The sequence below is a fragment of the Vulpes vulpes genome, chromosome 8 (assembly GCF_048418805.1).
Source record: "Vulpes vulpes isolate BD-2025 chromosome 8, VulVul3, whole genome shotgun sequence".
Lineage (NCBI taxonomy): Eukaryota > Metazoa > Chordata > Mammalia > Carnivora > Canidae > Vulpes > Vulpes vulpes.
The window spans coordinates 1,589,154-1,601,710 of record NC_132787.1 but is presented as its reverse complement, the minus strand read 5'-3'; the positions used below and the strand labels follow the sequence as shown (position 1 = coordinate 1,601,710).

The 12,557-nt window shown below is 48.6% G+C and overlaps 1 protein-coding gene across 3 annotated transcripts; it reads right to left on the bottom strand.

The window, feature by feature from the left end:
• Positions 1-2,944: 2,944 nt before the first annotated feature.
• Positions 2,945-12,198, bottom strand: ATP5MC2 (ATP synthase membrane subunit c locus 2). 3 transcript variants are annotated; one of them, XM_026000449.2, is made up of 5 exons: positions 11,143-12,198; positions 7,465-7,534; positions 5,539-5,616; positions 4,792-4,985; positions 2,945-3,221 (listed from the first exon to the last, which is right to left on the bottom strand). In XM_026000449.2, exons 2-5 carry the CDS (start codon positions 7,501-7,503, stop codon positions 3,107-3,109), a joined length of 426 nt encoding a protein of 141 aa, XP_025856234.2. In that variant the 5' UTR covers positions 7,504-7,534; positions 11,143-12,198; the 3' UTR covers positions 2,945-3,106. The 3 variants fall into 3 exon arrangements, with proteins under 3 accessions (XP_025856234.2, XP_072621261.1, XP_072621260.1); XM_072765160.1 differs by lacking the exon at positions 11,143-12,198 and adding an exon at positions 11,081-11,137; XM_072765159.1 differs by lacking the exon at positions 11,143-12,198 and adding an exon at positions 8,259-8,412.
• Between the last annotated feature and the right edge of the window lie 359 nt (positions 12,199-12,557).

Sequence of the window (12,557 nt, the reverse complement as noted above, 5' to 3'; positions counted from 1 at the left end):
CATTAAAAAAAAAAAAAAAAAAAAAAAAGGAAAGAAAAAAAAATCGGAGTTCAAACATGGGCATTTTGTAAAACTACAAGGACAAGTAGAAAGCTCCAGACAGACTATTTTCTTTCATTTCAAAATGAATGATGGGATGATTACATAATGTAATCAAAGTTGGAAAGATCTTCATAAAATTTGCTTTTGGACCATCTCTACTAAAACATAGCACTCTCCTTCCCAAGTTGTTAGCAACTTGGGTTGCCAATAACTATCTCCTGGGGCTTGAAACTAAGAGGTTGCTTTGATTCCTCCCAAAGAAATTTGCTTCCAAGCTTCTTGCAGCACCATCTCATCATTCACCTCAGAGAGCACAAAAACACGTGGGCCACTAAGCTGTGCTCTCCCCAAGCACCTAAGTTGATAAAGGGTTAGCTAGAATCACTCCCAAAGAAAGGTCCAAGGAAAGAAGCAAAACAAATACCTGGTGACTCAGAGAGGGGATGGGCAGCAGGGGCCCAAACACAGATACAAATTCAAGATACTGTAATAAAGATCTATTCCGTATCTCAAAATATGTAGAATAACTTCCACTCACTCTGGGTTGGAGGAGCTATTCTTGTGAAGGCCCCACTTGGGAGCCCCAGGGCCCAGAATGCATTTTAGTTGGGGATGGTACAGCAATCTGGAAGCAAGCTATGGATAGGATCCCTCTCAACCCTTGATTACAATAGCAAAAGGACAAGGGTGAATGATTTTGGGTGACCTGCTTCCTAAGAATCAGTTTACTCTGGGGTTAAGTCTCTGCACTGGGCTTTAACTTCATAGTCATCAATTAACGCAAAAGAAAAACTGTTGTGGTCATTCACATTATCAGGAAAGGACTTTAAACATACTTAGAATAAGGTTTATTTAAAGTGTATCTAATTGGGGGCACTTGGGTGGCTCAGTTGGTTAAGTAGCGCCTTTGGCTCAGGTCATGATCCCAGGGTCCTGGGATCAAGCCCTGCATCCAGCTCCCTGCTCTGTGGGGGGAACCTGCTTCTCCCTCTCCCTCTGCCTGCTGCTCCTCTGGCTTATGCTGTCAAATAAATAAAATCTTTAAAAGACAAAACAAAATACTACCAAAAATAAACAAATAAATACAATGTATCTAGCCGGGGGGGGGGGGGGCTGGGTGGCTCGGTCGATTAAGGGTCTGCCTTCAATGCAGGTCCTAATCCTGGGGTCCTGGGACTGAGCCCTGTGTCGGACTCCCTGCCAAGGGTGAGGTCTGTTCTTCTCTCTACCCCTCTCCCTGCTCATGCTCTAATAAATAAATAAAATCTTAATTTTTTTTTTTTTTTTATGATAGTCACACACAGAGAGAGAGAGAGAGAGAGAGGCGGAGACACAGGCAGAGGGAGAAGCAGGCTCCATGCACCGGGAGCCCGACATGGGATTCGATCCCGGGTCCCCAGGATCGCGTCCTGGGCCAAAGGCAGGCGCCAAACCGCTGCACCACCCAGGGATCCCAATAAATAAAATCTTAAAAATAATAAAGTATATCTAGCCTTTAGAAAACAATTCTTCACTTTCATATTAACTCCACTGTCCAATGTTCCTTTTCAGGAATTTTTAAGGGAAAGGCTTATCTTTGCTTATTCTTTCCCTCTTGCTTGAGAAAATAAGTTGTTGGCAACACTGGGCTTGGGGGTCCCAAGACTGACAGTATGGTATGGCTCTAAGACATGATCCTTATTCTAGCTCCGCCTCTACTAGTGAATGATCCTGAGAGAACCCTTTAACTTTTCAAACTCTTCGTTTCCTCATTTGTAAAGTAAGGTGGGTGGTTTAGATGATTAAATAAAAAACTGGACAAAGATATTTTTGAGATGCATCATCCTAGATACTTCTAGGGATATAAAAATGAGTATGACATAGCCCCTTCAAGGAACCGAGACTAACTTGGAAGATAAAAGACACACACACACATAAATCTACAATTTATCATAGACCAGAAGCATTAGAAAGGATACAAAATGCTCTAGAGTCCTTTTTTTCAGTTAATGCTCATTTGATTGATGGTAGATGGAAACCAGATGAAAGCTTCATAATCAAGAGGCAGCATTTTTTTTTTTAATTTTTTTTTAATTTTTTATTTATTTATGATAGTCACAGAGAGAGAGAGAGAGAGAGAGAGGCAGAGAGGCAGAGACACAGGCAGAGGGAGAAGCAGGCTCCATGCACCGGGAGCCTGACGTGGGACTCGATCCCGGGTCTCCAGGATCACGCCCCGGGCCAAAGGCAGGCGCTAAACCGCTGCGCCACCCAGGGATCCCAAGAGGCAGCATTTTAAACTAAGTCTTTAAAGATAACAGGGAGTTTAACTAAGAGGAAAGTGAGTGAAGATTCAGGAAAAGAGGGCAAAGATGGCCAAAGGGCAAGGCCCAAAGATAAGGACAGGAAAGAGGGAAAGTATTTGAAAAATGAAAATACCAGTTTGGGTAGAGTGTATGGGAATAAGAGATAAAGCTGAGAAGGCTGAGGTCAGACTGTTTTTGAATTGGTAAATGACACAACTAGTCTCATACTTAAGGATTAATCTGGGAGTGGTGGATAAAAGTAACTGCTAGAGGGAAGAGACTGGAGGAAGGAAGCCAGTTAAAAGGTTATTGCAATAGACCAAGTGGGTGGCAATGAGGGCCTGAGCCAGGATAGTAGCAGTGGAAACAGCCCATTCGTCGAAATTTTAAGCCAGCCTTGTTTGTTTCCACTGACCCAATCCTCCAAGATAACAGGCCATCCCAGGTGAAAATTATTAAAAAGGACTGCTAATCTGAATAAAGCCTTCCTGACACAATGAAGAACAAGTGAGCCCAGACTCATGCAGAGTTTAGAATTGTCACCACCCACCAGGCCTTATACTCTCACCAAGGCACTCAGCCAACTGTGGAGAACAAATATACACAGGAGACACAAGAAAGATCTTATTAATACAGTATTTATTTGTCTTTCCTCTGTCAAACCCTGAGCCAACCACTTTCCCCAGGCTGCCTGGGGAGGTATAGGAAAAGGAACATACAGGGCATACAGGGCAGACAAGACATGGGATAAAGACCTATGGCAGGTGGAGACGACTCCTTCACATGGCGAAGAGGATGAGAAAGGCCACCATCAGGCAAAAGAGCCCCATGGCCTCCGAGAGGGCAAAGCCCAGAATGGCGTAGGAGAAGAGCTGTTGCTTCAGAGAGGGATTCCTGGGAGAAGGGGAGGAGAAAAGACTGAATTTCTAGTCCACACAAAGAAAAAGACAAGCATCAAAGGCAGGCTCAGGGAAAACTCATCTCCATCTCCTCAAGCTCATCTTATGTAATGAGTCTCTCAGAGTGACACCATCATGCCCCCAATTCTTGCCTGATACATCAAGGGCTTACAGACTGAATGATGGGAGTGGAAAATACAAAATTCTGTAACATTGCCCAGGTACAAACATTACCTTCTCTAGTGGATTACCCGTATCATAACTTAAGACCTCTGGGCCTGGACATTTAACTATCCAGGGCCCAACCATAATGGAAGAGGTATCCAGAGTGGCAGAGTCTATCAGAGTAGTGTTTTGAAACTTTAAGTAGCAGAAACTCAAAATACAAAATGTATAAAAATCAAACTACAATGGTAAAAAAGTGCGGGATTTTAAAGGCTTGTTTGACTGGTCTCCCCTTCATTCTTTAAGATGGTCTCTGGGCATATTTCAAAACCCTAGGGCTTTATGGAATACAACCAGAAAAAACCCATTCTAGAGAACAAGGGAATCAGAGGGACAGACTATTTTCTTTCATTTCAAAATAGTCAAAGATTTTGGGCTTTAAGAAGCTACAAATGGTCTGTGGGGTTTAGAAACAAAATGGGATAAAAGACTCCCAACTTTGGAAGTCAATATATCATTCTATTTCCCTTAGTCTGTCCCCTCTGGAAGCCTTGATGGATAAGGCAAAGAACACCAGCTTCTAACAGAACTGTGGACACAGAAGCAGGCAGGCTAGTTTCATATAAATCTTAACAAATAAACCTATTTCCTCAAAGGCATTAAGAGAACTAGCAGGTCTCAAGAGGATTAATTTAGTTCTAACGGTGAGTTGCCCAGAGCTGGTGGAGACCAAATAGTCCCAAGTGTCAGGAAGCTGTGGGGTTGGCTGCAAAGGCAGTTTTCCCAGGAGTGATGGGGAATTCCCAGGGATGGGGAAAAGCAGCAACAAAACCACTATGCTGACTTGAGGCTCTAGACCAGTGGCAGCAAACTTTCTCTGTAAAGAGCCAGACAGTAAATATTGTAACTGTTGTGGGTCACACACAGTCTGTTGCCCCCCTCCCCCCCGCCCCGTTTTCATGACACTTTAAAGATGTAAAACCCATTCTTAGCTCAGCTGTACGAAAACCAAGTGGTGGCCCAGATACGGCCCTCCCACCTTGTTTTGCTGATTTTCCAAAGCTTTTCAAAGGAATTTTCCAATATGGTAGCCACTAGTCACATGTGACTACCTAACCATATTCTAAGTACACAATATTTAAACTTTATGTACTTTTAGTTAATTAAAAAATTATTTATTTTTAAGTAATCTCTACACCCAACATGGCACTGGAACTCATGAACCTGAGAGTCACATGCCCTACTGACTGAGCCAGCCAGAAGCCCCCACTTAATTAAAATTTAAATTCAAATAACCACATGTGGCTACTGTATAAGATAGTGTAGAGCTCAAGATCCCTAGATATTTCTGCCTAGATCTTTGGAAATATATCTGAGAGCCAATGGAGGGCCCATCTTACCTGGCATAACCAATGATGAGGCTCCCAAACACAGTCCCAATTCCAGCCCCAGAGCCAGCCACCCCTACAGTGGCAGCCCCAGCCCCAATGAACTTGGCTGCCGTGTCAATGTCCCTTGAAATGGCGCTGGTTTGGAAGCTGCGGCTAGGAATAAGTGAGGTCAGGGGATGTGGGGCTGCCAAGCTGCTGAGGCTCTGTGAAGAAGACACAGGTAGAAGGTAAAGATTTTTAAAAAATCTCTTTTTGCTTCAGTAATTTTTGTACCATTTAAGCCTTCTATGCTATCACATTCCATGCCTTTTCCCCCAAACACAAAAACTTTTAACTCCCTGGAAAATCCCATGCTGCCAAGCAGAACTTTATGATACAAGGTGGGAATCAAATACCTTCAAGATTCAGGTATGGTCTAGAAGTTTAAGACTGAAGCCCTTGCCAGTTGTTGGTGCCCTGAAATCATCATCTATCTGCATGGGACCAAATACCACCAGCCAAAGTCAGTAAACTAGGTCAGGTAATGGTAGTTATCAGCAGCACACACGGGCATGTGCTGCCAGTGGCAAAAGTTGGAACACTAGATCATATGTAGTATGGGCCGTCCTCCTATCTTCACCTAAGCCAATGGCCTTGATCCTTCACTAACTTTTGTCTGTGATGACTGTCCTCAGCACTCCCCCTACTGGTGCTGCCAGGCAGCCCTCTACACCCTTCACCCCCAAACCACAGGCCCAATTCCACCTCATAAGGTACCTTATCTGTCAGTGTCTCTGGTGGTTTTAGCACCACTGCAGACAGTGATCGGCTCAACAGCTGAGAGGTGCTCCGGGCCTAAGGGGAATGACACAAAGGCAAGAGGGTCAAGAAAGGCAGTGGAGGAGTTTCAGAACCATCCCAAGTTGTCACATGGATGTCCCATTCATTGTCTTGAACTTAAATCAGAATCTTGGATCAGGGCAGCCCGGGTGGCTCAGTGGTTTAGCGCCACCTTCAGCCCATGGCCTGATCCTGGAGACTCAGGATCAAGTCCCACTTCAGGCTTCCTGAATGGAGCCTGCTTCTCCCTCTACCTCTGTCTCTGCCTCTCTTTCTCTCTGTGTCTCTTTCATGAATAAATAAATAAAATCCTAAAAAAAAAAAAAAAAAGAATCTTGGATCATTTTTTTACTTTAGCAAATTTTAGATTCAAGAACTACACTAGTTCTCTTACTTTTCAGGCTTCTCCTTTGGTTTAAGGGAAGAAACCTACTTCCTTTCAGGCCACAAAGTATTACCCTCTCACTATATCCTTTCACAGGCCTTGAGAATGGGAAGAAATCCAAGCCTCAGAAGCAACTGCTTCACTTAGTAAGAGAGATATATTGGTAATGGCCAGCCCATAAGAGGGAAGCCAATGATTGGAGGAGCATCTTTTCCTAAACACATCCTTCAGGAAAACATGCAAAATGATCCATGCTCAAAATCCACTCCATCCTGTAGCCTTTTCTAACCCCCAGCAAAAGCAGACAACATAGTGGTTACCAGCCAGGGTTCTAGTCAGATACATCTAGAATTTTTTAAAAAGATTTTAAAACTTATTTATTAATGATATACACGGGGGGGGGGGGGGAAGGCAGAGACACCGGTAGAGGGAGAAGGAGGCCCCATGCAGGGAGCCCAACGTGGGACTCGATCCCAGGTCTCCAGGATCAGGCCCTGGGCTGAAGGCGGTGCTAAACCGCTGAGCCACCAGGGCTGCCCAAGATAGATCTAGATTCTAATCTTAGCTCTATTTCAGCTGTGTAATCTCAGGACAAGTCACTTAAATCTTTCTAAACCTGCTTTCTCATCTATAAAATTGGCATACAATAATCCAGGGTTGATGTGAGAAGTGAATGAAATTATATACACAAAATGGTACACCCAGTGGCAGGCATAATAAGTATTCCACCAACGGTATCCAGGAATAGCGCCACCCTTTTCCACTCACAGATGTATGAATCAGTTATCTCCATCAACAAATAATCTGTAATTTCTGGGGCACCTGGGTGGCACAGTAAGTTATATGCCCGACTCAGTTTTAGCTCAGGTCATGATGTCAGGATTGTGAGATCGAGCCCTGCATCAGGCTCCACACTCAGAGCTGAGATTCTCTCTCCCTTTTCCTTTGCCCCTCCCACTAGTAACTCTCTCTTCCTCCCTCTAAAATAAATAATACATCTTAGAAAAAAAAATCTTTCTTCCATGCTGCTGCTTCTGAATCAAATATTTTTCCAATGTGTATTTACAGGTGTTTCAACTTGCCACCCAAATTTAACCTCCCAGAGGGAACTCTGGGCTATGGCTCTCGAATACTCAGGGCAAGATCCTGTACACAGTGTATACTCAGTTCAAGTTAGGCTATCTACTTCATGTTTACCATTTCTAGGTGGGTTCTAGTTTATAGACCAGAGAGTCAGGATAGAAATAACCTGATCTTAGTCTAGATTCTCCTTTACACTCTTCTAATATGGTTGGATGAAAAGAATCAACAGCTTCCAAGGGATCTGAGACAGGGAGTATCTGGTAAGCATTCACTCTCTGCTGTCAGGCTAACACAGCAAAGGACCTTCCACCAGCCCAGCTGTGAAGACCGTCCTATGGCAAGGAGAGACGAGATGGCCCTCCTGAAAAATTCTTCCAAAAAAGGCAGGTACTCACCAAGAAGGGGGTGGAGACGAACTTTGCACAGGCGTACATTTTCAGGGGATGAGGGGCTGTAGCAGGAGAGCTGGAATTACAGAAGCAGCATTGTAAACATTGTCCTTGTTCACCAAAGGACATCCTTATTAGCAGAAAAGGTGCTCTGGAAAAGTTAAATGGCCCTGAGAGCAGAGTGAATGACCTCAAGTCATCAGCAGAGATGGAATTAAAACCAAGTCAAGACTCCCTCCACAGCTTCTTTTCAAGATTTCCTTATCATCAAGTGACTCCCCCTGTCTGAACAAGTAGCCACCTGGTCTCAACTTTAAGACCTGTCACTCAGTTCCATAGCTCATGAGTTGGTGTTGTCAGAGGAAGTTCCTGTGTCCTCTAAATTTTCTTCAGTCTCTATTCAAAAGAAACTCTTCTCAAGATTTCATTGTCTGAGACTGAAACAGCTGCCCTTTAAAGACTCTTGGGACATATCTGTTGAAGGCCAAGACCCTGGAAGGATCTCCAACAACCTTTTACTGAATTACCTAAAACTTATTGGATTCCTCAAACACTTCATTTTCCTACCTTAATTAACAGGGGCAGATCAATGAGGAATCCGCCCATTAGTCTAACTATGACTGTTAAAGTATTCATTTTCACATTCACACTAAGAAGCATTCAATTTTGTACGTTCAAGATCTAAAACAATGCTAATACCTGTAGGTGCCCTAAGCTGGTAGAAATATTTGAGACACTTGTTGAGTTAAAGACCTACAAAAATGATTTCTCCAAGTGAGACATCCACCTGAACTACTTACCTGAGGAAAGGGACAGTGTATTCAAAATGTGTATTCAAAAAATTTTGCATATTTGGGTCCCACTTTAGACGTTCTTGGTCAAGATCTCTGGGTATAAGGCCCAAGTATCCTATACTTCAAACAAGCTTCTCAAGTGATCCTTAGGTACACTGAGAGCATGTTTTTTTTTTTTTTTTTTTTTTTAAGATTTTACTTATTTATTCATGAGAGATACAGAGACAGGGAGAGGGAGAAGCAGGCTCCCTGTAGGGAGCCCAATGCCGGACTTGACCCAGGACTACGGGATCATGCCCTGAGCCAAAGGCAGATGGCTCAACCACTGAGCCCCCCAGGCGTCCTGAGGGGCATGGCGTCCATGGTCTTTAAACCAGTCTCCTAATGATCCTACTCCTAGAGCTAGGAATCTTCTCACACTTAAGTTAATGCTTCCTAGGGGCACCCGAGAGCCTTTGACTCAGATCATGATCACAGGGTCCTGGGATAGAGCCCTGCATCGGGTTCCCTGCTCAGTGGGGAGTCTGCTTCTCCCTTTACCTCTGTGCTCGTTCTCAATAAGTAAAATATCAAAAAAAAGTTAATGCTTCCTAATATGAAATACTCAAGGATTACTTAAATCTGTTAACTAATACTTCCTTAAATGAGTTTTTTTTTTTTTTTTTAAGATTTATTTATCTGTTCATTCAGAGAGAGCGAAGAGAGAGGCAGAGACAGAGGCAGAGGGAGAGGAAGAAGCAGGCTCCCTGCAGGAAGCCCGGCGCGGGACCCGATCCCAGGTCTCCAGGATCACACCCCGGGCTGCAGGTGGTGCTAAACCGCTGCGTCACCGGGGCTGCCCTGTTTTTTTTTTGTTAAAAGTGTGATGGGCTATGGGATTTTTTTTTCTTCAAATTTTTATTTATTTATGATAGGCACACAGTAAGAGAGAGAGAGAGGCAGAGGGAGAAGCAGGCTCCATGCACCGGGAGCCCGACGTAGGATTCGATCCCGGGTCTCCAGGATCGAACCCCCGGCCAAAGGCAGGCGCCAAACCGCTGCGCCACCCAGGGATCCCCTCAAATGAGTTGTAATGAAGATTTTCCAAGGCTACCCTTGAATCCAGCATCAGTCACTTTCAGATTAATCGATGCCTTCAATTCTTGTCCTGTCTCCAGGTGCTCATATATAACTCTAACCCAATTTTGCTGCAGACTATAAAGATTTTCTTTAGTCAAAATCAGAAAATTTCCCTAAAGCGTAAAAAAAAAAATAGTGGACAGGGAGAGGGGCACCTGGGTGACTCAGTCACTGAGTGCTCCACTATTGGTTTCAGTTCAGGTCACTGGCTCAGGGTCCTGGGATTGAGCCCCACAAAGGGCTCTGCACTCAGGCTGGAGTCTGCCTGAACTTCTCTTCCCCCCCCCCCCCGTCCCTCCTCTCTAAAATAAATGGCTTAAAAATAAATAAATAAAAAAGGACTAGACATCTGGCTGGCTGTCAACAGGACATATGACTCCCAAGTTGTAAGTTCAAGACCCAACTTGGGCATAGAGTTTACTTAGAATGTAATAAATAGGGTGCCCGGGTGGCTCAGCGGTTTAGTGCTGCCTTCAGCTCAGGTTGTGATCCTGGAGTCCCGGGATGGAGTCCTGCGATGGAGTCCCGCATTGGGCTCCCTGCGTGGAGCCTGCGTCTTCCTCTGCCTGTGTCTCTGCCTCTCTGTGTGTCTCTCATGAATAAATAAACTCTTAAAAAAAAAAAAAAGAACATAATAAATAAGTAAATAAAGTTTCCCTCCAAGGCAAATTAAACCTCAGTTATTTGCAAACATATTTCTGCGGGGGGGGGAGGGGGGTAAATTAAGCAACAGGTAACAAGTTCAACGCGGTACTGACATGTACAAGCCCCCAACATGGGATCCCTGAGTGGCTCAGTGGTTTAGCACCGCCTTCGGCCTAGGGCGTGACCCCGGGGGTCCCGGGATCGAGTCCCACATCGGGCTCCCTGCGTGGAGCCTGCTTCTCTCTGCCTCTCTCTCTCATGAATAAATAAAATAAAATATTAAAAAAAAAAAAGCCCGCAACAGAGGGTGGCCACTACAAGAGGCTGCACGAGGTGCAGACGGCTCCCCTGGCCACCTAACCAGGGCGGGCCTGCACCTGCCAGCCTACGACGCTGCGGACCAGGTGTGGAGCAGTCACGTCGCTAGGGAGCTGCTGACTGAACCACCACAAACCTCTCCGTGTGGAGAGCGGGGTCTGGGGCGCGTCAGCGGCCCCTGACAGGAGAGCCGGCGGGCGAGGACCGGCCCCCGCGGCCCCGCGCCCCTGTGGGGCCTGCTCCTCAGACAGAACCCCGCCGGCAGCCCACTTCCGGTCCTCCCGGCCGCGCCGGGGGAGGGCTGCGGGTGTAGCCCCGGCCGCCTCCTGCGCCACGGCCTGCGCGGGAGCGGGTTTCGGCTGCTGTCCCACCACGTCCACGTGGACTTCAACAGGAGGCACCCGCCACCCCCACGGCTTGGGGCAGCAGAGGGCGCAGGAGTCGGAGGGACGAGAAGGGGAAGCGGAGGCCGGCGGGGCCTGGCGTTTGTGGCAACGCCCGGTGGGCAAGAGAGAGGAAAGCGCCTCCGTGAGGGCCGAGCGGCCGGGGGGACCGAGTCGCCAGCTCCACGGCGCTCCTCCCGCCCCCCCCCCCCGCCCACGAGGCTCCCAAGATGGCGGCAGCCCCGCGCGGCTGGAGGTCACCGGCACGCGGCGGGGGCGGCCCGAGGGCGCGGGAGCAGCGGGACGAGGGCGGGCGGGAGGCCCCGGGTGGGAGCGCGCAAGGAAGGCCCGCACAGGATTCACGCGACGTGGGCGTCCCGCGCGCGTGCGCGGCGCATCGCGGGCGCGAGGGCACAAGGCCTTACCTGCTCCCAGAGCGGAGACGACCGAGAGGGGCGGGGGGTGGTGGTGGGCGGGGAGAGCCAAAGGAAGGCTCGGCGCATGCGCGGCCTGGACCAACGAGTCGCTCCACGAGGGCTAGAGTGACCGCGACGTTGGGGGTCGGCCCGGGCGCCACAGCGCCGCCTGCCAGCTGTGCGTCGGGGCCCGGCCAGTCGCTCCACCTGGTGCTGGAGACGGGGAACTGCAGGCGGAGCGGGCCCCGTGCAGAAACGAGCTCAGCTCGGCCCCGAAAACCCGAAAACCCGAAAACCCGAAAGCCCGAAAGCCCATCCGTAATGTGGTCTGCGGTTTTGGTCGGCCCAGCGTTTGGGGTCTCGGACGCGTGTCCCCAGTCCCAGCATGTGCAGTCACGTTGCCAAGCCTCCCTCCCCTACACACACACAAATACCAGAATCCAGTGCTAAGTAACAGACATCGAGTTTGGGGTTCGGGGGCTCAAAATGTAGCAGAAGGAAAATGAAGTCACGGGAGTCCTGCCTTCTGTGGCCCAGGAGCCCCGACCTTATGGATGGGAAGCCCGTGCAATGGGCGAGTAGTGGGCGGCATGCCCCAGCCGCAGGTCTTTATTTCCCCCTCCCTCTTATTCTAGTGATGAGCCAGAGGAAACGGGCCTCGCGGACCAGAAGATAGGGGCTCCCGGGGGCCATGACTGCAGCGCCCGGGTGCTGCGACCGTCGAGGGGCGGCGGGCACCAGCATCCGCAGGGCCTCGGAGGTCCCATCTGCGGGCGTGGACACGAGCGGCCCTCGCGCCCTTTGGCTCTTCCCTGCCCCCCCCCGGGGGGGCGCTCCCGGCCCCACCCCTGCTCCGGGCCCCCTGGTCTCCCCGGGAGGGAGGGGGCGGCAGGGCCTAGCGCCTCGGCCATCGGGCGTCGGGCTTGAACGCAGCGCGAGAAGGACGGGGAAAGCTCGCCAAACCCCCATAAAAAATAAAAAATAAAAAGAGAGCCGCGGCTGTAAATAAAGCCAAATCCGCCACCCTCCGAGGGGCCGTTTGTCCTCCCCTCCTTGGCCCCGTCCTTCCCGCCGCCCCCTCCCGGCTCCCGGCCCCGCGGCGCCCCGGCCCCGAGCTCCTCCATTTAATCGGATTTGGGAGAAGGGGAGGATAAATCACGGCAGCAGCTTTACGGTCCCGGAGGAGAGGCGAGCCGCAGCCAGGCACACCCCGGCCGGCGATAAAAAGCGGCGCTGAAAGCCCGCGGAGCAATTTCCCGGGACCCCGAGCGGCGCCATTACAGGAATGTAATTTTGCCCGGATGAGGCCCCGAGTTTAATTATCCTCGCGGAGGAATTTCAATGCGGCCAATCCATCTTGCAGGCGGGCGGCAGAGGGATTTATATGGGCCCGTTATTTCACACCGATCCTCCATCTGCATTTT

Bases quoted from the DNA above. Each gene is read 5' to 3' on its own strand.
- ATP5MC2 (XM_072765159.1), bottom strand. From the start codon at position 8,308: ATGCAAAATTTTTTGAATACACATTTTGAATACACTGTCCCTTTCCTC. The intron at 7,535-8,258 runs GTAAGTAGTTCA...CTGTAATTCCAG, and splicing joins TACACTGTCCCTTTCCTCAG to CTCTCCTGCTACAGCCCCTC. The intron at 3,222-4,791 runs GTAAGATGGGCC...CCCTTCTCCCAG, and splicing joins CTCATCATTGGTTATGCCAG to GAATCCCTCTCTGAAGCAAC.